We start from the raw sequence: 24,957 nt of genomic DNA, 5'->3' as shown, positions 1-24,957 counted from the left end.
GACTAGGCTGGTTGTGCAGATACTCGTCGTTCTATTACGGGTTGGTGTATGTTTCTTGGCGATGCCCTCATTTCTTGGAAGAGTAAGAAGCAGACTCGTGTCTCGAAGTCATCCACCAAGTCTGAATATCGGGCTATGTCGTCTGCCTGTTCTAAAATTGTATGGCTTCGAGAGTTGTTAGGCGAACTTAGTGTTCCACAGCTTACTCCTACTCCTCTTCATGCTGATAATACCAGTGCTATTCAGATTGCTGCCAATCATTTTTTTCATGAGCACACCAAACATATTGAAGTGGATTGTCATTCCATTCATGAAGCCTTTGCTCGCCAAGAGATTACTCTTCCACACATTTCCACTGAACACCAAACTGCTGATGTCTTCACCAAGGCTCTCTCTCGTCCTCGCCATCAATTCTTGATTGACAAATTGATGTTTCTCGATCGCCCAGCATCAATTTGAGGGGGGATGTTAGCAGAATTAACAGTTGGATATGTGCTGACCTAGTCTATAAAGGCAGCATATATTATATCCTTTTTTAGTCTAGCTATATATAGAAGAGTATATTATATATATGCATAGAATTGATAGGCGTTTATTCTTACCTTGCATAGTCCTGTGTAATGGTTGATTTTCAGCCTTGTAATTAGCCCCACAGCTTTTATATAAAGGGAGCAACTCTCACAAGGAGAGCATTCAGAATAAAACCTAAATTCACAAAGTAAGAATGTATAGCTCTGTGATAATAGCGTGTAAATGCTTCTGCAATTAGGATAGTATTTAATGCTTTGCATAGTTAGCGTGTGAGTTGTGCGTGTCTGTGTTGTATAGGATGATGTCATCTGTATATAAGCTTCGTTTATGATTAATGAAAACGAGACAAGACAAGACAATTGAGACAAAAAAACTCTCAGCAAACGTTCCCTGAAAAACTTGTCTCTGATAATATTCTTGCATTCTTTCCTTTGAATTCTCCAGCTTATAAACCCAACAGTAATTGTTTATCAAGTATTTGATATATTTCCCGGCTAAACACAAACGTCACTTGCAAACACTACATACTTATGTTTTTTCCATGCAGAAGTAAGATAATTAGCAGAATTAAGATTTTCTTCACATTAATTTTTTTTATTTTCATGACCCATATAGCCTGTTCCTCTCTTTAGCATTGACTTCCCCTGATAAATTTGTGCATCGTTTTCTGGTCAAGTAAGGTGTTTTATGGAGAATAAACTCACAGCCCGAATATTATTGGAGTTTGAACAATTTGTGAAGACTTCACTTAGGCCTTTAGCCATTCAACAAAATGCTTGAAATTATTGTAGGAGTCTCCGCCTTCTTTGATACTGTTCATCGCCCTTTCCTTGAGATCCAAAGCATTTGCTTTATAATTCCCTCTGTCCAGTAGCTCCTCCACTTTATACTGGATTTCTTGTCTTGTAATTATCCCTCTTTCATCTCGGTTGAACCCCAATCCTACCCTCCAAATGTTCCAAATGAAGTTCTCATTATGGAACTGATCTGCGAAATAAGGCCAACACAAGAAAGGGATGCCATTGCTCACACCTTCCATAGTGGAGTTCCATCCACAGTGTTTCATGAAGCAAGCAATGGAAGGATGTTCCAGAACTTTTTGTTGAGGTGCCCAACTAACTATACGCCCTCGAGTGGCAACTCTGTCGAGAAATCCCACCGGGAAGGCATCATTCATGTCAATAGTAATATTTGGACGAACAACCCAGAGGAATGGTCTGTTTGAAAGTTCAAGGCCCTTGGCCAATTCATGGAATTGGGTTTGGTCAAGAATTGATGTACTGCCAAAGGCAACGTATATCACTGATTGTGGTCGTTGTTGATCAAGCCATTTCAAACAAGTTAAGTCTTCTTGCCAGAAGCTTCCTACTGAGTCTCCATGCCTGTTGCTTGCCAAAAGTGGACTTATTGGTGTGATCTTTGGATCGAAGATAAATGCCGCAGGCTCAAAGTCATAAGTTGAATTGCAAAGCACCCAGTCTGTCAATTTTATTGATCTGTCGCTTCTGACCATATTTTCGAAAAACATTATCTGTATTTTCTTGTGGCTAATGCAGGCCCACCCAAGGTATGCTGTGTTCATGGCAGGCATGGTTGGTGACAACTGAAACATCTGTTTTTTTGTTGGAGCTCCTGCAAAAGAAAATGCTAATCAACATGAGTATAGCACTATCACCTCTTAACTGCTTTTATCTAAATTTGAACTTCTAGCCCTTTTCATTGATCTCAATTCTCGATTTTTGTGCATATCTTCTACTAATGAATGTTTGAGTCATTGATAAATCTTTTTTCTGAAATTCTTATTACTGCAAGGAGCTAGAATTCGATTGTGTTTCTTTATGCACTCAAGCATGCACTACTTCCCACTCTTAGAAATGAATGATTAAGGATGCTTCATGCATTAGCTAGATCAATTTCATGATGAAAGTACTGCATATTCTTAAAGAGTAGGTGATTATTGATCTCACCATGACTATCAATAATTCTGTCATCAATCAATTTCCGAAGGCTAGATCTTAAGACCAAATGTGTGGCTGCAGCACAAGAGAAGGCAGCTCGTCGGATTTCTTTCTCTGCTGCAATATCCATGGCCCATCCAAGATTGTGATCTGCTATAACGCAAGTGATCTTTTCAGTGTCTGACGAATTAATTTTTTCAATGAGCTCCTCAAATTTCTTTGGCATAAGCAATAGGACTGATTCACCATGCCTCTCCAGGTTTTTCCTATCCTCTAGAGGTTCAAGGCCATCTTGGATTGAAACAAGATGAATTTGATCCCCTATTCCATCCTTCATTGCCAATGAATCCATTACCTTGCATGAATGTACTCTGTGTTTACAAATGTAATTCTTATGCCATGTTTGACTAAGGATTGTGAAAGCTCCATGAAAGGAATTACATGACCTTGTGCTGGATAAGGTAAAACCAAAACATGTGGATTTCCCATTTGGTTCTCTCTTTTCTTACACTGATTCTTTCCTCAAGATTATTGTTCCTCTTATAGGGAGACTAAAGGTAAGGCCAACTTTGAAGACACCGCCACATTTTTTTCATGTTGCTGGACCTTTATTGAAAGAAAGATTCTCATTCTTTGGTGAGTACTAATTAGTTCAGTTTGTTGAGAATCTCTTATGTTGTACAAGAGGCTCAAACTCTGTAGTGAAGTATAGGCCACATCTGGGAAGCAAGTTTTAAAAATTTACTTTCACATTCTGTTCACAAAATGTCAGCAAATTTTATCTCACTTGTATATTCTTGCAGATGCAGGGCTTTGGATAATAGGGCATAGTGGGGAAAAAATATGGCTTTGGAACAACCAGGTGCTTATTCATATTCAGAATTGCTTGTTCTAGCACAAGCAGCTTATTCACATGTGTCCAAGTATTTTACAACTTTCTAAATAACAATGAACAAACTTTCAGTTTAGCCATCCCTCCATTGAGATTTTGAAAATCATAGTTATAAAGACACAATTAGATAGCTTTGAATTTTTTTAACCAAATTGAATTTAATCCTTGTCTCATTCCTAATGTTGATCCACGTTTGATTAAAAGGCTTTGTCTGGTTGCATTGTTGGCTATTTCATGTTTGATTCCTTATCGGCCAAGGAAACTAAATAAGTGAAAACGTTTTACTTCTTTATCTATATGTAGAGAAAGCCTCATTCTAGCTGCCCCATTGGCTCCCTAGGATTCTTAACTCTTTTCCATAGCTTTCAAAACTTAAGCCAAGAAAATTATAATACTTAAAGCATCCCTTTCAGCTCTAAATATCCCACATAGATGCTACATCAGCTTATATTGAGAACCTTAAACTGAGAGATAAACATTCTTTCTTCCTTATTATACAGTGCAATTTAGATTTTAGTGAAATTTTAGATGAATTCGGAAACTGTCGTAATTTTTTAGGTTTTCTCTAAACTAATTTCTTGACTGTTGAAATATCAATGATAAAATTAAATAAAAGAAGTAGCAAATGTGATATGCTATTCTGCTATTCAGATAGCAAAAGCATCATGCCACTTAACAGGATCTTCTAGCTGTTTTCTATTGCACATTTCTTTATCTTATATATGATATTATTTCATGATAAATGATCAAAAAGAAATCACTATTATTGAACTTTGAGCATTTGTCAACGCTTTAATTAGGCCTTCAGCCATTCAACAAAATTCTTGAAATTATTGCAGGACCCTCCACCTTCTTTGATGCTATTCATTGCCTTTTCCTTGAGATCCATAGCATTTGCTTTATGCCTTCCATTGTCTAGGACTTTGCTTTTAATTTCATCTTGTGCAATGATCCCTTATCATCTACAGTAAATCCTAATCCAACCTTCCAAACATCAGAAATATAGGTCTGGTTGAGGAACTGATCAGCAAAATAAGGCCAACACAAGAATGGGATGCCATTGCTTACACCTTCCATGGTGGAGTTCTATACACAGTGGCTCATGAAGCAAGCAATGGAAGGATGTCCCAGAACCTTTTGTTGAGGTGCCCAATTAATTATATACCCACAAGAGGCAACTCTGTCCAGAAATCCTTCTGGATAGGCTTCATTTATTCCTTTAATATCAGGACGCACAACTAAGAGGAATGGTCTGTTGGAAAGTTCAAGCCCCATGGCCAATTCATGGAACTGGATTTGGTCAAAAATAGTTGTACTTCCAAATGCAGCATATATGACTGATTGTGGTGGCTGTTGATCAAGCCAGTTCAAATATTTTAAGTCTTCTGACCAGAAGCTTCCCACGGAGTCCCCAAGTTGATTGCTTACCGATAGTGGGCCTATAGGTCTGATCTTTGGATCAAAGTCAAATGCTGCTGGCTCAAGGTCATAAGCTGAATTGCAGAGCAGCCAGTCTGACAAATTTAGTAATCTCTTATTTCTAACCGTACTTTCGAAAAAGATTTTCTGCATGGTCTTGTTGCCAATGAAGTCCCACCCTAAGTTGCAGTGTTTACGGCAGGCATGGTTGGTGATAAATGATACATCTGTTTCTTTATTGGAGTTCCTGTCAAGAAAATCTCAATCAAACTTAAGAATGGCATTGCAGTAAACTGTTATTATAACTTTGCTTACTATTTTTGCTTTAAATTTTAACATCTGTTTCATTTTAGAATACTTTAAAGCCCAATAAATAATTATATGCACCTAAAACTATCAGGCCTTGCATTTGTAGTTGACTCCTAGTTTTTACACACCAGGATCTTTATCTTGTCTATAAAAACATGGCACTAAACAGCATAAAATATATGAACTCTCCCTAGCGTACATGTTTTTGGAATGTCTATTTTGCCTCAACTTTATAGTGTTGTATAGATGCATTATATAAAAAATTATTATAATCATCACTGCTAATGGAAAAATTATCTGTAGTTTGTGCATATTTAGTAAAGTAGGATTGTTCGAATTAAAATCCAACTACCACAAGCTGTTTAAGAATGATGTAGATGTTTCAATTTAATGAAATGGTACCGCATAGCTTTCAGTAGTTGGTAATGGATGATCTCACCATCATTATCAATTATTCCTTCATCAATCAACTTTTGGATGTTAGATCTTAAGGCCAATTGTGCTGCTGCAGAATCACAGAAGGCAGCTCGTCGCATTCCCTTCTGTTCTGCAATTTCCATGGTCCATCCAAGAATATGATCTGCTACAACACCAGTGATCTCATCGCACTCTGATGCATTGATTTGTTCAATAAGCTCCTCAACTTTCTTTGGCAAAAACTATAAGACTGATTCAACCTGCTTCTCGATTTTCTTCCTATCCTCCTCAGATTCAATTCCGTCTTGGATCGACACAAGATGAATTTGATTCCCTATACCATCCTTCGTTGCCATGCATCCATTATCTGCTTCTGAATGTGCTCAGTATTGACAAATGTAATTCTTATGCCATGTTTGGCCAAGGACTGTGAAAACTCCATCAAGGGAATAACATGACCTTGTGCTGGTTAAGGAATAACTAAAATATGTGGATTTCCCATATGGTTCTTTGATCATTCTTTTGCTGTACAGTTTCTTTACTTGAGATAAATTTAACTTTTATAGGAGACTGGGGGCACAAACAGCCAATTTTGAAGACATCATCACATTTTCCTTGATTTGTGAGACGGTTAGTCAAGTCTTGAGCCTATGATTTGTCTTCTTTATGCTGTTTTATCTGCCTCAGAATTGTCTAACTGCTTTTGTATCCTCAGTGCCAGGACTTCATGGTGACTTACCCAGTTTGGGCTTATTGGGTTTCACAGTGACTATTTCCCTAGGTTTGGTTTTAGACATTTATGATCTGTAATTCTCTTCCATTTCTTTTTGAACCTTGCAGCATAGAGTCTAGACAGTATGCAAATTGGAGAATTCCTCAGTGACACTATCTCAAGCCTGACGCCGAAAAAGTTGTGGCAGTAAGAGGTACTTATTGATTTGTAATTTCAGAATGGCTTTTTTTTTGTCTTGGCTAAGAAGCTGATTCACACATGGCCAGTATAACTTTATAATGATGTATGATTTCTGTGAAGGCTCTCTTCCTGAAAATTTTTGTGTGTTTTTCATATATGCCTAGACATTATGAAAGTTACATTACACTATTCTAATTAATAAAAGAAAACTTTTAGCTTGGCAGGATCCCAAAATTTTTGTTTTCTGGAAAGACATAAGTTTATGATAGAGGCCTTGAGTTTTAAAACCAGACTTTCAAACTAAGAAGTCTTGTTTTTACCTTAATGCTATCAATGTTTGATAGAAAGGCTTTGTCTTATATACATTGGAGTCTAATTCATGGTTGATTCTTTGTTGGCCAAATATTTAATAATCAAAATGTTTTACTACTTGATCTATATGTGGGGAAAGCCACATCCTAACAATTCTGTTGCTCCTTAGTGTTATAATATTTCCTCATCTCTGAGTAAACAATAATTTACTATCTGAATATTTATTTTGTAGCTTTCAGAACTTAGCCATGAACACTATAAAATTATAAATATTTCTTTTCAGGTCTTATTTTACCACATAGACCCTCCATAAGCTTATGACTAGGGCCCCAACTCTCTGATGCAAATAATTATTTACTGTAATAGATTTTATTCTGCAATTTCAAGACCTGCAGTAAATTTTAAACCATTTTTGTGTATGTACGTTCTTTTAAGCTTTGGATCCCCACCCCCCTTATGAATTTTCTGCGCACTTCTCTGGTGAGTGAACGCCTTTTTTGGTCAGTCGAGTCACAAAGCTTTACGACCTTATCTGGTGCAAGTTGGACGAAGATATAAGCTTTTATCTGTGTAGGGAGGTCCATCAAGGTTTTGCAACTATGCATCATGCAATGTACTACAAGGTAAAAGATGTTTTAGGATTATAACATTTGTGAAATTTGTACATAAAATTTTTTCGAACAAAATTTTGTGAACTATTTGTTTTTGTTACATAGATTCTTCCATGCCAAAACATCATAATGAAGAAAGAAATAACTCATAGCTACAATCTTCTTGAAGTTTGAACAATTTTCAAAGAAATTTACTTATGCCTTCAGCCATTCAACAAAATGCTTCAAATTATTGTAGGAGCGCCCACCTTCTCTGACACTACACATCAATCTTTCCTTGAGATCCAAAGCATTTGTCTTACACTTTTCATTGTTCAGCAGTTCCTCCACTTTAGTTTTAATTTCTTTTCGTGTAATTATTCCTCTTTCATCTCGGTTGAATCCTAATCCAACCTTCCAAACATTGCAAATGTAATTCTCATTGTTCATCTGGTCACCGAAGTAAGGCCAGCACAAGAAAGGGACTCCATTGCTTATACCTTCCATGGTAGAGTTCCATCCACAGTGACTCAAGAAGCAAGCAATGGAGGGATGTTCCAAAACCTTTTGTTGTGGTGCCCAACTAACTATATAGCCACGAGTGGTGATTCTTTCCTGAAATCCTTTCAAATAGGCATCATTTATTCCTTTTGTAATATCAGGACGCACAACTACGAGGAATGGTTTGTTGGAGAGTTCAAGCCCCATGGCCAACTCTTGGAACTGGGTTTGGTTAAAAATAGTCATACTACCAAATGCTACATATATGACAGATTGCTGTAGCTGTTGATCAAGCCATTCCAAGCAAGTGAAGTCCTCTGGCCAGAAGCTTCCTGCTGTGTCTCCAAGTCGATTGCTAGCTAAAAGTGGGCCTATTGGTATGATCTTTGGAAACAAGTTAAACACTCCAGGCTCGAGGTCATAAGTCGAATTGCAGAGCAACCATTCTGATAAATTTATTGATCGATTGTCTCTAACTATATTTTCAAAGAAGAATTTCTGTACTTCCTTGTTGCCAATGCTTATCCACGCAAAGTGTGCAGTGTTCATGGGAGACATGGTTGTTGACAACTGAAACATCTGTTCCTTTATTAGAGTTCCTGCAAAGAAAGCCTCAATTCAAAATTAACCATTGTATGTATAAAACTTGCTAGGCCTCTGGATGAAGAGTAGACTCACCATCATTATCAATTATTCCATCATCAATCAATTTTTGAATGCTAGATCTTATGGCCAATTGAGTGGCTGCAGCAGCACAGAAAGCAGCTCGCCCAATTCCCTTTGCTGCTGCAATTTCCATGGCCCATCCGTGCATGTGATCTGCTACAACACAAGTGATCTTATCACTGTCTGTTGCATTAATTTGTTCAATGAGCTCCTCAACTTTCTTCGGAAATAACTTTAAGACCGATTCAGCGTGCTTCTCTAACTGATACCTATCCTCTGGAGATTCAAGTCCATCTTGGATCGAAACAAGATGAATTTGATTCCCTATACCATCCTTTGTTGCCAAGGCATCGATTACCTTGCTTTTGAATGCCCTCTGTGTTTACAAATGTAATTCTGATGCATGTTTGGCTAAGTATTGAGAAAGCTCCATTAAGGGAATTACATGACCTTGTGCAGGGAAAGGAGAGCCAAAATATGTGGATTTCCCATTTCGATTTTGATTATTTTTTTCCTATACATTTCATTTACTTCAGATGACTAACATTTATGGCGATTGGGTACGCTAACAGCCAAGTTTATCACATTTTCCTCATGTTGTTTGACTTTCTCAAGTCTGACCATATCAATTATCACTTTCAAGTTGCTTTACATCGTTTTCTAACCTTTTTGTGTGTGTGTGTGTGTGTGTGTGTGTGTGTGGGGGGGTGGGTGGGTGTAACCGGAAATTGTAAAATAACTCTTTCCTTGATATACAAATATATATTTTTCTGGTATATCACACCCCTGATATTAAAAGCTGTGGCAATAAGAGGTTCTTACTGTTTTTTTAGTTTCAGAATGGCTTGTTTCTGTCACGGGAAGTTGATTCACATGGGACCTATTTTATACAAGTTTCTGATGATTATCAATCTCTTTAAAGCCTCATGTTTTACTTGCTTGAAAGTTACATTAATAATATTAAATACATATTAAAATGCTTTTAATACTCAATCTATATGTAGTGAAAGCCATTTCAACAACTGCAAAGCTCCTCAGGATTCTAAATTAATTTTTGTCTCGGTATATACAATAATTGACCTTCTGAATATATGTTCTTCAGCTTTCTACCTAACCACATGGACATTATAATTTTTTTTTGACTATCTGTATAAATATGCAGTGAGGTTGTCAAGTTTTTCAAATGATGTGCATGCAGCCCAGTATTATAGTTAGAATTCTGAAAAGTGGAGGTAATTAATTAATTTTACTTAATTTTTTGCTCCTCAACAGATGAAATCTTTTTGTTGGTAAACACAGATGCAGAAGTTGATTCAAGTTTGAAAGTTACCTGCAAATTCTATACCCTAATTCATTGAACAAAACTCTTAAATTTTTTTTCAGATTCCCACAATACATACTGTCTTCTGATTACGTGGTCTTTTGATTAGCCTTTTCTCTCTTTTTTTTTCCAAATGTAAATCATTCAGCCTTGTGAGATTTGAACAATGTGTGAACAACTTCTTTCCTTATGTAAAGAGTTTTGTGCCAAAGGCCCAAAACATCAAATGAAAGAAGGAGTATCACAGTTACAATCTTATTGAAGTTCAAACAATTGAGGGTTTTTCTTAGGCCTTCAGCCATTCAACAAAATGCTTAAAATTATTGTAGGAGGCTCCACCTTCTTTGATGTTATTCATCATCTTTTCCTTGGGGTCCCAAGCATGTGCCTTGTATATGTCCTTGTTAAGCATTCCTGCACTTTATTTTTAATTTCTTCTCGCTAATTATCCCATTTTCCTCTCGGTTGAACCCAATCCAACCTTCCAAACATTGCAAATGTAATTCTCATTGTGCATCTGGTCTCCATACATAGGCCAACACAGGAAGGATACCATTGCTTAGACCTTCCATGGTGGAGTTCCATCCACAGTGGCTTACAAAACAGCAATGGAAGGATGTGCCAGAACCTTCTGTTGAGGCGCCAACTAACTATATACCCATGAGTCCGACTCTGTCTCTGAAATCCTTCCGGAAAGGGATCACTCATGCCATCTATGCAATCAGGGCACAACCCAAGGAATGGTCTATTGAGATTCAACCCCATGGCCAATTCTTGGAACTGGGTTCGATCAAAAATAGTTGTACCACCAAATGCACATATATACTGATTGCGGTTGTTGTTTATCAAGCCATTTCAACAGTCAAGTCTTCTTGCCTGAAGCTTGCTGCAGAGATTCCACAGCGGTTGCTTGCCAAAAGTGGGCCTATTGTGATGAACTTAGGATCAAGTTAAATGCTGCAGGCTCAAGGTCATAATTGAATTGCAAAGCACCAGTTTGATAAGTTATTGCTCTCTTATTTCTAATCACATTTTCAAAAAACAATTTCTGTACTTTCTTGTTGCCAATGCAGGCCCACCCAAGTGTGCTGTGTTCATGGCAGGCATGGTTGGTGACAACTGAAACATCTGTTTCTTCGTTGAGTTCCTGCAAAAAAGTCTCAATCAAAATAAGTATGCCATGAACACACCACTGTTAGTATAATTTTTCACAGAGTTTTTATAGCATCTAGCTTAGTTGATTTTCAGTAACTTCTAGGACCAAACACAAAAATATTTATTTAAAATTTGGTGGATGGAGGGACAGATCTAGGAATAAGATTCTCCAACTCTAACTACTTCAACTGAAGCTTCATTAATCTGAGTTTGAATGATTATTTTATTTATTATGCTAGATGTTGACACAGATATGATCATTACTATGAACCTTTAAATTAATATGCAAATCATCTGACTTTCCCAATACTTCATGATTTTTAGAATATGCAGCTTATGCATAACTATCAATGTTTTGTGCATATTTAGCAGATATGATTTCTTGAATTATTTAAATGATAATTCAATGACATTGTAGTCAAAGTAGTGCATGCTAATCTAGATTGACAATAGATGTTTCACCTTGATTCAATAGCAAGCCTAGCTTCCAAGAGTTAGGTGATGGATAATCTTACCTCATTTTCTATTATTCCTTCTCGATCAACTTTTTAATGCTAAATCTTAAAGCCAAGTGTGTGGCTGCAGTGGAACAAAGAAAGCTCGCTTTAGACCCTTCTCGGCTGCAATTTCCATGGCCCATCCAAATTTTGATCTGCAACAATACAAGGATCTTATCACTGTTAGATGAATCAATTTGCTCCATGAGCTCCCGGACTTTCTTTGGCATGATCCAGAGGACGGATTCACATGCTTCTTATTGATTCCTGTCCTCCGGAGATTCAAGTTCATCTTGTATTGAAACAAGATGAACTTGATTCCCTACACCTTCGTTCTTACCACTTCTGTACATGCTTATGAGTATACTCAGTGTTTACAAATGTAATTCTGATGCCATCTTTGGCCAAGGATTGTGCAAGCTCATTAAAGGAATTATATGGCTTTGTACTGGATAGGGTATAACCAAAACATGTGGATTTCCCATTTGACTCTCTCTTTTGCTATGCACTTATTTTCTTGAGATATGCCAATTTTTATAGGGATATCAGGGAGGAACGTTACATGAGCAATAAAAAACAGAAATATAATAATGAAAGGGACCATTGTGTTCCAATGAAAATCTAGGAACCTTTTTCTTCGTTTTCTCATACAATCTGCTAAAGCATCTTAGTTTTTAAAAGCTTGAAACTATAATAACCTTACCTGCTCCTGAATGTTGTCTATAAAGACACACTTCTCTGATACAGACCTTGAATTTTTTAACCGAAATTCAAATAGCTTCACTTATCTCTTATGTCGGCTCATGTTTGGAAGAAATATTTTGTCTGTTGACAGTGGGCTAGTTTATGTATATTCTTTCTGTCTAAAAAATCTAATAAGTGAAACACTACAGTACTTGATCTATGTTGGATTATACCATATTTGGTTTTTGCTTTTACAGAAAGGCTTTGTCTAGACTAATTCATATTAGATTCTATGTTTAAAAAATGCATTAGTTAAACACTTTAATATTGTAAACAACCTTCAGTTATGTATATATATGGAAGTTGAATACTTAATACAGATTCTGTAGCTTTTAGAACTAGCCATGAAAATATTCTGACATCCATTCAGTTTCAGGTCTAGTTTGGAAAATAGGCCATTTATAAGCTTTTACTGGGACTGATGAAGTCATGATGCTTTGCTGGAAATGCAATGTTCAAGGACTGAAGTTTGATTAATTTTTGGTGCCATGAAGAGAAGTGCATTGTACTGTGCTGGAAGCAGTAGCTTAGGGGCAGCTGGATAACCCTTTTGTGTATGATGTATTTAGTGAGAGTCTGAATGTGAGGCTTTATGTCTCTTAATTGTAATTACTTGTTCAAATTGTGTGGTTTAGCTTTAATCATGTAAAAAGTTCACTGCTGTAGTAGTTGTAACAGTGAGCTGGTGAAGTATTATATTATGTATTTGGTTTGCTTAATGGAATGTATGCAGTTTGTACTCTTCTGGTTTTTCTTTCTTTGCACAATTCGGCACTCCAAACCAACAAAATGGTATCAGAGCCATCTCACCAAACCTCCATATAAACTAAAAAAACTGACCTTGAATCATCATCAACCTCTAGCCTCCTTAAAGAACAACTCTGTCCCAAACTATAACCTATGTTCATGGCAGCTCAGTCAGCCTCCCTTTCACCGCCAGTGTTCAATGGTGAGCAATACCATATTTGGGCTATTAGAATGAAAGCCTATCTAAGAGGGCAGGGGCTCTGGCAGTATGTTGAGGAAGAGAAACAACCTCCACAGCTGGGTCCAAACCCCACTCTGAATCAAATGAGGTTGTATGAAGAAGAAATGTCAAAGGCTCCAAGGGCTCTATCTCACATACATTCAGCAGTGACAGAACTTGTGTTTACAAGGATAATGGCATGTGAAACAACAAAAGAAGCATGGGATAAGCTGAGAGAGGAGTTCACGGGAAGTGATACAACAAGGAACATACAAGTGATGAACTTGAGGAGAGAATTTGAGATGTTGAGAATGCAGGAAGTTGAGAAAGTGAAAGAATATGTGGATAGGCTTATGAGTATGGTTAATAAGATCAGGCTACTTGGAGTAGAAATGAGTGATAAAGTGATTGTTGAGAAGGTGCTAGTAAGCTTACCCGAGAGGTTTGAATCCAAGATTTCCTCTCTAGAAGACTCCAAGGACCTGTCACAAATCAACCTCACTGAGTTAGTCCATGCACTGTAGGCTCAAGAACAAAGAAGATTAATGAGGCAGGAGGATGCTAATGAAGGTGCTATGATGGCAGCTCAAAAAGGAAGGAATGTGCAGGGGAATAATAGAAGGTATGCCGGAAACAAGAAAGGGAAAGAAAAAACCAGTGGACAATGGGGAAAACCTAGTGGAACAAGGAGCTATCCACCATGTCCTCACTACAAGAAGAAGGGTCACTCAGAGAACAGGTGTTGGTTTAGGCCTGGGATCCAATGTGGGGCCTGCAAACAATTTGGCCACATTGAGAAGGTGTGCAAGAACAAAGGTACACAGCCGCCATAGCAAGCTCAATCTGTAGAGGATCAACAGCATGGCAGTGAGTCTGAACAATTGTTTGTAGCTTCATGTTACACAGTTCAGACCAGCAGTGAAGTGTGGTTGATAGACAGTGGCTGCACCAACCACATGGCAGTCAATTTGCAGAATTTCATTAGGTTGGACAAGACTTACAACTCCAGAGTCAAAATTGGGAATGGAGAATATGTGGAGGCCAAAGGAATTGGAGATGTTGCTGTCCTAACACAATCAGGTACCAAAGTTATCTCAAGTGTTTTATATGTACCAGAAATTACACAAAACTTATTGAGTGTAGGACAAATGCTAGAAAAGAATTATACCTTGCATTTTCAAAACCAATCATGCATCATACTAGACAGTGAGGGAAATGAGCTGATGAATGTGAGAATGTTGGGAAATAGCTTCCCGGTAGAGTGGAAAAAGTCTGAAAATTATGCACTGACCAGTAGATCTGAAGAGTCTGAACTTTGGCACAAAAGACTTGGCCATTTCCACTACTTAGGTCTCAAAGAACTTAGAAGTAGAGACATGGTCCTAGACTTACCTGAAATAGAAAAGAAGAAGAATCTTTACACAGCCTGCCAACTTGGCAAACTCACCAGACCATCATTTCTATCAGACCAGGCCTGGAAAGCCAATGACAAATTGTAGTTGATCCACACAGATGTGTGTGGTCCTATGAAGACTGAATCTCTGAATGGAAGTAGGTACTTTATAGTATTTATTGATGACTTCTCCAGGATGGCCTGTGTATATTTCTTGAAGCAGAAAAATGAAGTAGCTGCTATATTTAGAAAATTCAAGCTGCTGGTGGAGAATCAAGCTGGGACAATGATCAAAGCCATAAGGAGTGACAATGGGACAGAATACACATCAAGTGAATTCAGTTCAATCTGCCAAGAAGTTGGAATTCAGCACCAGTTTACTACTCCTTACACCCTATAGCAGAATGGGGTCAGTGAAAGGAGAAACAGAACCATCATAAAGATGACAAGATGTATGATGGCAGAGAAGAAGCTCCCCAAGAAGTTATGGGTTGAGGCTGTTAATACAAGAGTTTATCTCCCAAACAGACTGCCAACTAAAGCAGTCAAGAACCAAACTCCAGTTGAAGCCTGGAGTGGAATTAAACCAGCAGTGGGCAACCTGAGGATATTTGGGATTATATGTTATGTCATGGTTCCAGCAAGCAAGAGAACTAAGTTGGATGACAAGGCTGAGGTAGTAATTTTCATAGGATACAGTAGTCAATCCAAAGGTTACAGAGTTTACATCCCTAAGTCTAAGAAAATTGTGATTACAAGGGATGTAAAGGTGGATGAAACTGCAATTTGGAATTGGGAAGAGAAGAGAATAGATGAGGGAATTAAGCCAAGGCAGGAAGAGATAAGAGGGGAGCTGATCCGAGAGGCAAATTCTGATGAAGAGGAAGAACCTTCAGTGAGAGGAACTAGATCCTTAGCTGAAGTGTATGAAAGATGTAATGTGGCTATAGTTGAACCCAAAATTACAATGAAGCTGCAAAGTCAGAAGTATGGAAGGCTGCAATGTAGGAGGAGCTTTCCATGATAGAGAAGAACAACACCTAGAAATTGGTAGACAGACCAGAAAAAAGGAAGGTGATCCAAGTGAAATGGATTTACAAGCTAAAAGTTAACCCTGATGGATCAGTCCATAAACATAAGGCAAGACTTATGGTTAAAGGTTTTGCACAGTAGCAAGGGATTGATTTTTTTGACACTTTTGCTCCTGTAGCCAGGCATGACACCGTCAGACTATTACTTGCACTTGCAGCTCAATTTGATTGGAAAATTTCCAGTTGGATGTTAAATCAGCATTCTTGAATGGTTGGATTACAGAGGAGATATATGTGGAGCAGCCGGAAGGCTATAAGGTTAAAGGAAAAGAGGACCAAGTGTATCTGCTGAGAAAGGCTTTGTATGGCCTAAAGAAGGCTCTTAGAGCCTGGTACAACCGGATAAATGACCACTTATGCAATCTAGGATACACTAGGAGTCCTAATGAACACACACTCTATGTTAGGAAGACTGAAAGTGGATTGATTGTGGTTTCTTTATATGTTGATGACCTGCTGATTACTGGAAGCAATTCTAAAGAACTGAATCAATTCAAGACAGCCATGCAAAATGAGTTTGAAATGACAGACTTGGGGCCAATGACTTACTTTCTTGGCATGGAGATAAGTTAGTCTCCAAATGGAATTTTCATGTGCCAGCAGAGGTATGCAACTAAGATACTGATGAAATTTGGCATGGAAAGTTACAAACCAATAGATACCGCACTGGTTCCCAACCTGAAACTGAGTAAAGAAGATGGTGCAGAGAGAGTGGATGAGGGAAAATACAGAAGTCTGGTAGGCTGTCTGCTGTATCTCACAACCACTAGGCCTGATCTCATGTTCACTGCAAGCTACCTTTCCAGGTTCATGAGTAACCCAAGTAAGCTGCATTTTAAAGCATCCAAGAGAGTCATGAGGTATGTGAGAGGAAGCACCATGTTGGGCATCTGGTTTAAGAAATCAGAAAACTTGAAGCTGCTAGGGTATACTGACAGTGACTGGGGTGGTTCTCTGGATGACCTGAAGAGCACCTCTGGTTATGTGTTTTACATAAACACAGGTGCAGTTTGTTGGCTTTCAAAGAAGCAAGAGATTGTGGCTCAGTCCACTGCTGAAGCAGAGTACATCTCTACAGCAGTAGCAGTAAACCAAGCTGTATGGCTAAGGAAAATTCTGAATGATTTGCAGCAAGTTCAGGGAAGTCCAACACTGATTTTGTGTGATAATCAGTCTGCTGTAGCCATAGCCAAAAATCTTGTACTCTACGGCAGAACCAAACACATTAAGATTAAGTTTCATGCCGTGAGGGAAGTTGAACAATGTGGGGAAGTCAGTTTGGTGCACTGCAGAGGAGAAAATCAAGTTGCAGACATTATGAATAAAGCCTTGTCCAAAGCCAAGTTTGAAGACTTAAGGCTAAAACTTGGTTTTTCCAGCAAAAGCATCAAGGAGGAGTGATGAAGTCATGATGCTTTGCTAGAAATGCAATGTTCAAGGACTGAAGTTTGAAGTTAATTTTTGGCGCCAATGAAGAGAAGTGCATTGTGCTATGCTGGAAGCAGTAGCTTAGGGGCAGCTGGATAACCCTTTTGTGTTATGATGTATTTAGGTGAATGCAGCTGAATGTGAGGCTTTATGTCATAATATGGAAGTTGAATATCTTAATACAGATTCTGTAGCTTTTAGAACTCAGCCAGAAAATATCTGACATCCATTTCAGTTTCAGGTCTGAATTGGAAAATCGCAATATAAGCTTTTAACTGGGACTGATGAAGTCATGATGCTTTGCTGGAAATGCAATGTTCAAGGACTGAAGTTTGAATTAATTTTTGGTGCCAATGAAGAGAAGTGCATTGTACTGTGCGGAAGCAGTAGCTTAGGGGCAGCTGGATAACCCTTTGTGTATGATGTATTTAGGTGAATGAGCTGAATGTGAGGCTTTATGTTTAATTGATTACATTTGTTCAAATTGTGTGGTTTAGCTTTATCATGTAAAAAGTTCAATGCTGTAGTAGTTGTAACAGTGAGCTGGTGAAGTATTATATTATGTATTGGTTTGCTTAATGGAATGTATGAGTTTGTACTCTCTGGTTTTCTTTCTTTGCACAATTCGGCACTCCAAACCAACAAAATGGTATCAGAGCCATTCACCAAACCTCCATATAAACTAAAAAAACTGACTGAATCATCATCAACCTCTAGCTCCTTAAAGAACAACTCTGTCCCAAACTATAACCTTGTTCATGGCAGTCAGTCGCCTCCCTTTCACCGCCAGTGTTCAATGGTGAGCAATACCATATTGGGCTTAGAATGAAAGTCATCTAAGAGGGGGGGCTGCAGTATGTTGAGGAAGAGAAACAACCTCCACAGCTGGGTCCAAACCCCACTCTGAATCAAATGAGGTTGTATGAAGAAGAAATGTCAAAGGCTCCAAGGGCTCTATCTCACTACATTCGCAGTGAAGAACTTGTTACAAGGATAATGGCATGTGAAACAAAAAAAAGCATGGGATAAGCTGAGGAGGAGTTCACGGAAGTGATACAACAAGGAACATACAAGTGATGAACTTGAGGAAGAATTGAGATGTTGAGAATGCAGGAAGTTGAGAAAGTGAAAGAATATGTGGATAGGCTTATGAGATGGTTAATAAGATCGGCTACTTGGAGTAGAAATGAGTGATAAAGTGATTGTTGAGAAGGTGTAGTAAGCTTACCGAGAGGTTGAATCCAAGATTTCCCTCTAGAAGACTCCAAGGACCTGTCACAAATCAACCTCACTGAGTTAGTCCATGCATGAGGTCAAGAACAAGAAGATTAATGAGGCAGGAGGATGCTTATGAAGGTGCTATGATGGCAGCTCAAAAAGGAAGGAATGTGCAGGGGAATAATAGAAGGTATGCCGGAGGAACAGAAAGGGAAAGAAAAAACCAGTGGACCTGGGGAAAACCTAGTGGAACAAGGAGCTATCACCATGTCCTCACTACAAGAAGAAGGGTCACTCAGAAAGGGTTGGTTAGGCCTGGGATCCAATGTGGGTCTGCAAACAATTTGGCCCCATTGAGAAGGTGTGCAAGAACAAAGTAACAGCCCCAAGCAAGCTCAATCGTAGGGATCAACAGCAGGCAGTGAGTCTGAACAATTGTTTGTAGCTTCATGGTAAAGTTCAGACCAGCGTGAAGTGTGGTTGAAGACAGTGGCTGCACCAACACATGGCAGCAATTTGAACTTTATAGGTTGACAAGACTTACAATCCAGAGTCAAAATTGGGAATGGAGAATATGTGGGGGCCAAAGGAAATGGAGATGTTGCTGTCCTAACACAATCAGGTACCAAAGTTATCTCAAGTGTTTATATGTACAGAAATTACACAAAACTTATTGAGTGTAGGACAAAGCTAGAAAGAATTATACCTTGCATTTTCAAAACCAATCATGATCATACTAGACAGTGAGGGAAATGAGTGATGAATGTGAGAATGTTGGGAAAAGCTTCCCGGTAGAGTGGAAAAAGTCTGAAAATTAGCACTGACCAGTAGGTCTGAAGAGTCTGAACTTTGGCACAAAAGACTTGGCCATTTCCACTACTTAGGTCTCAAAGAACTTAGAGAGTAGAGACATGGTCCTAGACTTCGAAATAGAAAAAAGAAGAATTTTCGCACAGCCTGCCAACTTGGCAAATCAGCAGACCATCATTTCTATCAACCAGCCTGGAAGCCAAGAAATGTAGTTGATCCACACAGATGTGTGTGGTCCTATGAAGATGAATCTCTGAATGGAAGTAGGTACTTTATAGTATTATGATGATGAGGGTTTTTCTTAGGCCTTCAGCCATTCAACAAAATGCTTAAAATTATTGTAGGAGGCTCCACCTTCTTTGATGTTATTCATCATCTTTTCCTTGAGGTCCCAAGCATTTGCCTTGTATATGTCCTTGTTAAGCAGTTCCTGCACTTTATTTTTAATTTCTTCTCGCATAATTATCCCATTTTCCTCTCGGTTGAACCCCAATCCAACCTTCCAAACATTGCAAATGTAATTCTCATTGTGCATCTGGTCTCCATACATAGGCCAACACAAGGAAGGGATACCATTGCTTAGACCTTCCATGGTGGAGTTCCATCCACAGTGGCTTACAAAACAAGCAATGGAAGGATGTGCCAGAACCTTCTGTTGAGGCGCCCAACTAACTATATACCCATGAGTCGCGACTCTGTCTTGAAATCCTTCCGGAAAGGGATCACTCATGCCATCTATGCAATCAGGAGGCACAACCCAGAGGAATGGTCTATTGGAGAGTTCAAGCCCCATGGCCAATTCTTGGAACTGGGTTCGATCAAAAATAGTTGTACCACCAAATGCAACATATATGACTGATTGCGGTTGTTGTTTATCAAGCCATTTCAAACAAGTCAAGTCTTCTTGCCTGAAGCTTGCTGCAGAGATTCCACAGCGGTTGCTTGCCAAAAGTGGGCCTATTGGTATGAACTTAGGATCAAAGTTAAATGCTGCAGGCTCAAGGTCATAAGTTGAATTGCAAAGCACCCAGTTTGATAAGTTTATTGCTCTCTTATTTCTAATCACATTTTCAAAAAACAATTTCTGTACTTTCTTGTTGCCAATGCAGGCCCACCCAAAGTGTGCTGTGTTCATGGCAGGCATGGTTGGTGACAACTGAAACATCTGTTTCTTCGTTGGAGTTCCTGCAAAAAAAGTCTCAATCAAAAGTAAGTATGCCATGAACAGCCAACTGTTAGTATAATTTATTCACTAGAGTTTTTATAGCATCTAGCTCTAGTTGATTTTCAGTAACTTCTAGGACCAAACACAAAAATATTTATGTATAAAAATTTGGTGGGATGGAGGGACAGATCTAGGAATAAGATTCTCCAACTCTAACTACTTTCAAACTGAAGCTTCATTAATCTGAGTTTGAATTGATTATTATTATTATTATGCTAGATGTTGACACAAGATATGGATCATTACTATGAACTCTTTAAATTAATATGCAAATCATCTGACTTTCCCAATACTTGCATGATTTTTAGAAATATGCAGCTTATGCATAACTATCAATGTTTTGTGCATATTTAGCAAAGTATGATTTCTTGAATTATTTAAATGAATAATTCAATGACATTGTAGTCAAAGTAGTGCATGCTAATCTAGATTGACAATAGATGTTTCACTTGATTCAATAGCAACGCCTAGCATTCCAAGAGTTAGGTGATGGATAATCTTACCATCATTTTCTATTATTCCTTCATCGATCAACTTTTTAATGCTAAATCTTAAAGCCAAGTGTGTGGCTGCAGTGGAACAGAAGAAAGCTCGCTTTAGACCCTTCTCGGCTGCAATTTCCATGGCCCATCCAAAATTTTGATCTGCAACAATACAAGTGATCTTATCACTGTTAGATGAATCAATTTGCTCCATGAGCTCCCGGACTTTCTTTGGCATGATCCAGAGGACTGATTCGACATGCTTCTCTAATTGATTCCTGTCCTCCGGAGATTCAAGTTCATCTTGTATTGAAACAAGATGAACTTGATTCCCTACACCTTCGTTCTTTACCAATGCTTCTGTGACTTGCTTATGAGTATACTCAGTGTTTACAAATGTAATTCTGATGCCATCTTTGGCCAAGGATTGTGCAAGCTCCATTAAAGGAATTATATGGCTTTGTACTGGATAGGGTATAACCAAAACATGTGGATTTCCCATTTGACTCTCTCTTTTGCTATGCACATTATTTTCTTGAGATTATTGCCAATTTTTATAGGGATATCAGGGAGGAACGTTACATGAGCAATAAAAAACAGAAAATATAATAAATGACAAGGGGACCATTGTGTTCCAATGAAAATCTAGGAACCTTTTTTCTTCGTTTTCTCATACAATCTGCTAAAGCATCTTAGTTTTTAAAAGGCTTGAAACTATAATAACCTTACCTGCTCCTGAATGTTGTCTATAAAGACACACTTCTCTGATACAGACCTTGAATTTTTTAACCGAAATTCAAAGTAAGCTTCACTTATCTCTTATGTCGGCTCATGTTTGGAAGAAATATTTTGTCTTGTTGACAGTGGAGGCTAGTTTATGTTAGATTCTTTCTGTCTAAAAAATCTAATAAGTGAAACACTACAGTACTTGATCTATGTTGGATTATACCATATGTTGGTTTTTGCTTTTACAGAAAGGCTTTGTCTTGTTGGCAGTGGAGGCTAATTCATATTAGATTCTATGTTTAAAAAATGCAATTAGTTAAACACTTTAATATTGTAAACAACCTTCAGTTATGTATATATATGGAAGTTGAATATCTTAATACAGATTCTGTAGCTTTTAGAACTCAGCCATGAAAATATTCTGAACATCCATTCCAGTTTCAGGTCTGAATTTGGAAAATAGGCCATTTATAAGCTTTTAACTGGGACTGATGAAGTCATGATGCTTTGCTGGAAATGCAATGTTCAAGGACTGAAGTTTGAAGTTAATTTTTGGTGCCAATGAAGAGAAGTGCATTGTACTGTGCTGGAAGCAGTAGCTTAGGGGCAGCTGGATAACCCTTTTGTGTTATGATGTATTTAGGTGAATGCAGCTGAATGTGAGGCTTTATGTCTCTTAATTGCATTACATTTGTTCAAATTGTGTGGTTTAGCTTTAATCATGTAAAAAGTTCACTGCTGTAGTAGTTGTAACAGTGAGCTGGTGAAGTATTATATTATGTATTTGGTTTGCTTAATGGAATGTATGTAGTTTGTACTCTTCTGGTTTTTCTTTCTTTGCACAATTCGGCACTCCAAACCAACAAAATGGTATCAGAGCCATCTCACCAAACCTCCATATAAACTAAAAAAACTGACCTTGAATCATCATCAACCTCTAGCCTCCTTAAAGAACAACTCTGTCCCAAACTATAACCTGTGTTCATGGCAGGTCAGTCGGCCTCCCTTTCATCGCCAGTGTTCAATGGTGAGCAATACCATATTTGGACTGTTAGAATGAAAGTCTATCTAAGAGGGCAGGGGCTCTAGCAGTATGTTGAGGAAGAGAAACAACCTCCACAGCTGGGTCCAAACCCCACTCTGAATCAAATGAGGTTGTATGAAGAAGAAATGTCAAAGGCTCCAAGGGCTCTATCTCACGTACATTCGGCAGTGATAGAACTTGTGTTTACAAGGATAATGGCATGTGAAACAGCAAAAAAAGCATGGGATAAGCTGAGAGAGGAGTTCACAGGAAGTGATACAACAAGGAACATGCAAGTGATGAACTTGAGGAAAGAATTTGAGATGTTGAGAATGCAGGAAGTTGAGAAAGTGAAAGAATATGTGGATAGGCTTATGAGGATGGTTAATAAGATCGGGCTACTTGGAGTAGAAATGAGTGATAAAGTGATTGTTGAGAAGGTGCTAGTAAGCTTACCCGAGAGGTTTGAATCCAAGATTTCCTCTCTAGAAGACTCCAAGGACCTGTCACAAATCAACCTCACTGAGTTAGTCCATGCACTGCAGGTTCAAGAACCAAGAAGATTAATGAGGCAGGAGGATGCTAATGAAGGTGCTATGATGGCAGCTCAAAAAGGAAGGAATGTGCAGGGGAATAATAGAAGGTATGCCGGAGACAAGAAAGGGAAAGAAAAAACCAGTGGACAATGGGGAAAACCTAGTGGAACAAGGAGCTATCCACCATGTCCTCACTACAAGAAGAAGGGTCACTCAGAAAACAGGTATTGGTTTAGGCCTGGGATCCAATGTAGGGTCTGCAAACAATTTGGCCACATTGAGAAGGTGTGCAAGAACAAAAGTACACAGCCACCACAGCAAGCTCAATCTGCAGAGGATCAACAGCATGGCAGTGAGTCTGAACAATTGTTTGTAGCTTCATGTTATATAGTTCAGACCAGCAGTGAAGTGTGTTTGATAGACAGTGGCTGCACCAACCACATGGCAGCCAATTTACAGAATTTCATTAGGTAAGACAAGACTTACAGCTCCAGAGTCAAAATTGGGAATGGAGAATATGTGGAGGCCAAAGGAATTGGAGATGTTGCTGTCCTAACACAATCAGGTACCAAAGTTATCTCAAGTGTTTTATATGTACCAGAAATTACACAAAACTTATTGAGTGTAGTACAAATGCTAGAAAAGAATTATACCTTGCATTTTCAAAACCAATCATGCATCATACTAGACAGTGAGGGAAATGAGCTGATGAATGTGAGAATGTTGGGAAAGAGCTTCCCGGTAGAGTGGAAAAAGTCTGAAAATTATGCACTGACCAGTAGGTCTGAAGAGTCTGAACTTTGGCACAAAAGACTTGGCCATTTCCACTACTTAGGTCTCAAAGAACTTAGGAGTAGAGACATGGTCCTAGACTTACCTGAAATAGAAGAAAAGAAGAATCTCTGCACAGCCTGCCAACTTGGCAAACTCAGCAGACCATCATTTCCATCAAACCAAGCCTAGAGAGCCAATGACAAATTGCAGTTGATCCACACAGATGTGTGTGGTCCTATGAAGATTGAATCTCTGAATGGAAGTAGGTACTTTATACTATTTATTGATGACTTATCCAGGATGGCCTGTGTATATTTCCTGAAGCAGAAAAATGAAGTAGTTGATATATTTAGAAAATTCAAGCTACTGGTGGAGAATCAAGCTGGGACAATGATCAAAGCCATAAGGAGTGACAATAGGACAGAATACACATCAAGTTAATTCGGTTCAATCTGCGAAGAAGCTGGAATTCAGCACCAGTTTACTACTCCTTACACCCTATAGCAGAATGGGGTTAGGGAAAAGAGAAACAGAACCATCATAGAGATGGCAAGATGTATGATGGCAAAGAAGAATCTCCCCAAGAAGTTATGGGTTGAGGCTATCAATACAGGAGTTTATCTCCTAAACAGACTGCCAACTAAAGCAGTCAAGAACCAAACTCCAGTTGAAGCCTGGAGTGGAATTAAACCAGCAGTAGGCAACCTGAGGATATTTAGGATTATATGTTATGTCATGGTTCCAGCAAGCAAGAGAACTAAGTTGGAGTAGTCAATCCAAAGGTTACAGAGTTTACATCCCTGAGTCTAAGAAAATTGTGATTACAAGGGATGTAAAGGTGGATGAAACTGCAATTTGGAATTGGGAAGAGAAGAGAATAGATGAGGGAATTAAGCCAAGGCAGGAAGAGACAAGAGGGGAGCTGATCCGAGAGGCAAATTCTGATGAAGAGGAAGAACCTTCAGTGAGAGGAACTAGATCCTTAGCTGAAGTGTATGAAAGATGTAATGTGGCTATGGTTGAACCCCAAAATTACAATGAAGTTGCAAAGTCAGAAG

The 24,957-nt window shown here is 38.5% G+C and overlaps 2 protein-coding genes, 1 long non-coding RNA gene and 2 pseudogenes across 4 annotated transcripts; 2 read left to right on the top strand and 3 right to left on the bottom strand.

Moving 5' to 3' along the window:
* Nucleotides 1–1,143: 1,143 nt before the first annotated feature.
* LOC116126929 lies at nt 1,144–9,847 on the top strand. Of its 2 annotated transcripts, none has more exons than XR_004127559.1 (7): nt 1,144–2,191; nt 2,571–2,950; nt 3,036–3,125; nt 3,293–3,351; nt 6,093–6,156; nt 6,367–6,452; nt 9,781–9,847. It is a non-coding gene; the product is annotated as an uncharacterized LOC116126929 (long non-coding RNA). The 2 variants fall into 2 exon arrangements; XR_004127558.1 differs by having other exon boundaries at nt 6,248–6,452.
* LOC116126928 lies at nt 4,178–6,028 on the bottom strand (annotated as a pseudogene).
* LOC116126927 lies at nt 7,448–9,000 on the bottom strand (annotated as a pseudogene).
* A 9,581-nt stretch (nt 9,848–19,428) lies between the features above and the next one.
* On the bottom strand, nt 19,429–21,528 carry LOC116126931 (UDP-glycosyltransferase 83A1-like). The gene is made up of 2 exons (XM_031412604.1): nt 20,861–21,528; nt 19,429–20,317 (listed from the first exon to the last, which is right to left on the bottom strand). Exons 1-2 carry the CDS (start codon nt 21,339–21,341, stop codon nt 19,434–19,436), a joined length of 1,365 nt encoding a protein of 454 aa, XP_031268464.1. The 5' UTR covers nt 21,342–21,528; the 3' UTR covers nt 19,429–19,433.
* Nucleotides 21,529–22,804: 1,276 nt separating this feature from the next.
* Nucleotides 22,805–24,340, top strand: LOC116126970. The gene is made up of 2 exons (XM_031412638.1): nt 22,805–23,595; nt 24,199–24,340. The coding sequence occupies exons 1-2, from the start codon at nt 22,805–22,807 to the stop codon at nt 24,338–24,340; spliced, it is 933 nt and encodes a 310-aa protein (XP_031268498.1).
* Nucleotides 24,341–24,957: the final 617 nt, after the last annotated feature.

Source organism: Pistacia vera, unplaced genomic scaffold (assembly GCF_008641045.1).
Source record: "Pistacia vera cultivar Batoury unplaced genomic scaffold, PisVer_v2 Contig188, whole genome shotgun sequence".
Classification (NCBI taxonomy): Eukaryota; Viridiplantae; Streptophyta; class Magnoliopsida; order Sapindales; family Anacardiaceae; genus Pistacia; species Pistacia vera.
Note: the sequence above shows the minus strand (reverse complement) of the source record. Positions and strands in the feature narration are given on the sequence as shown.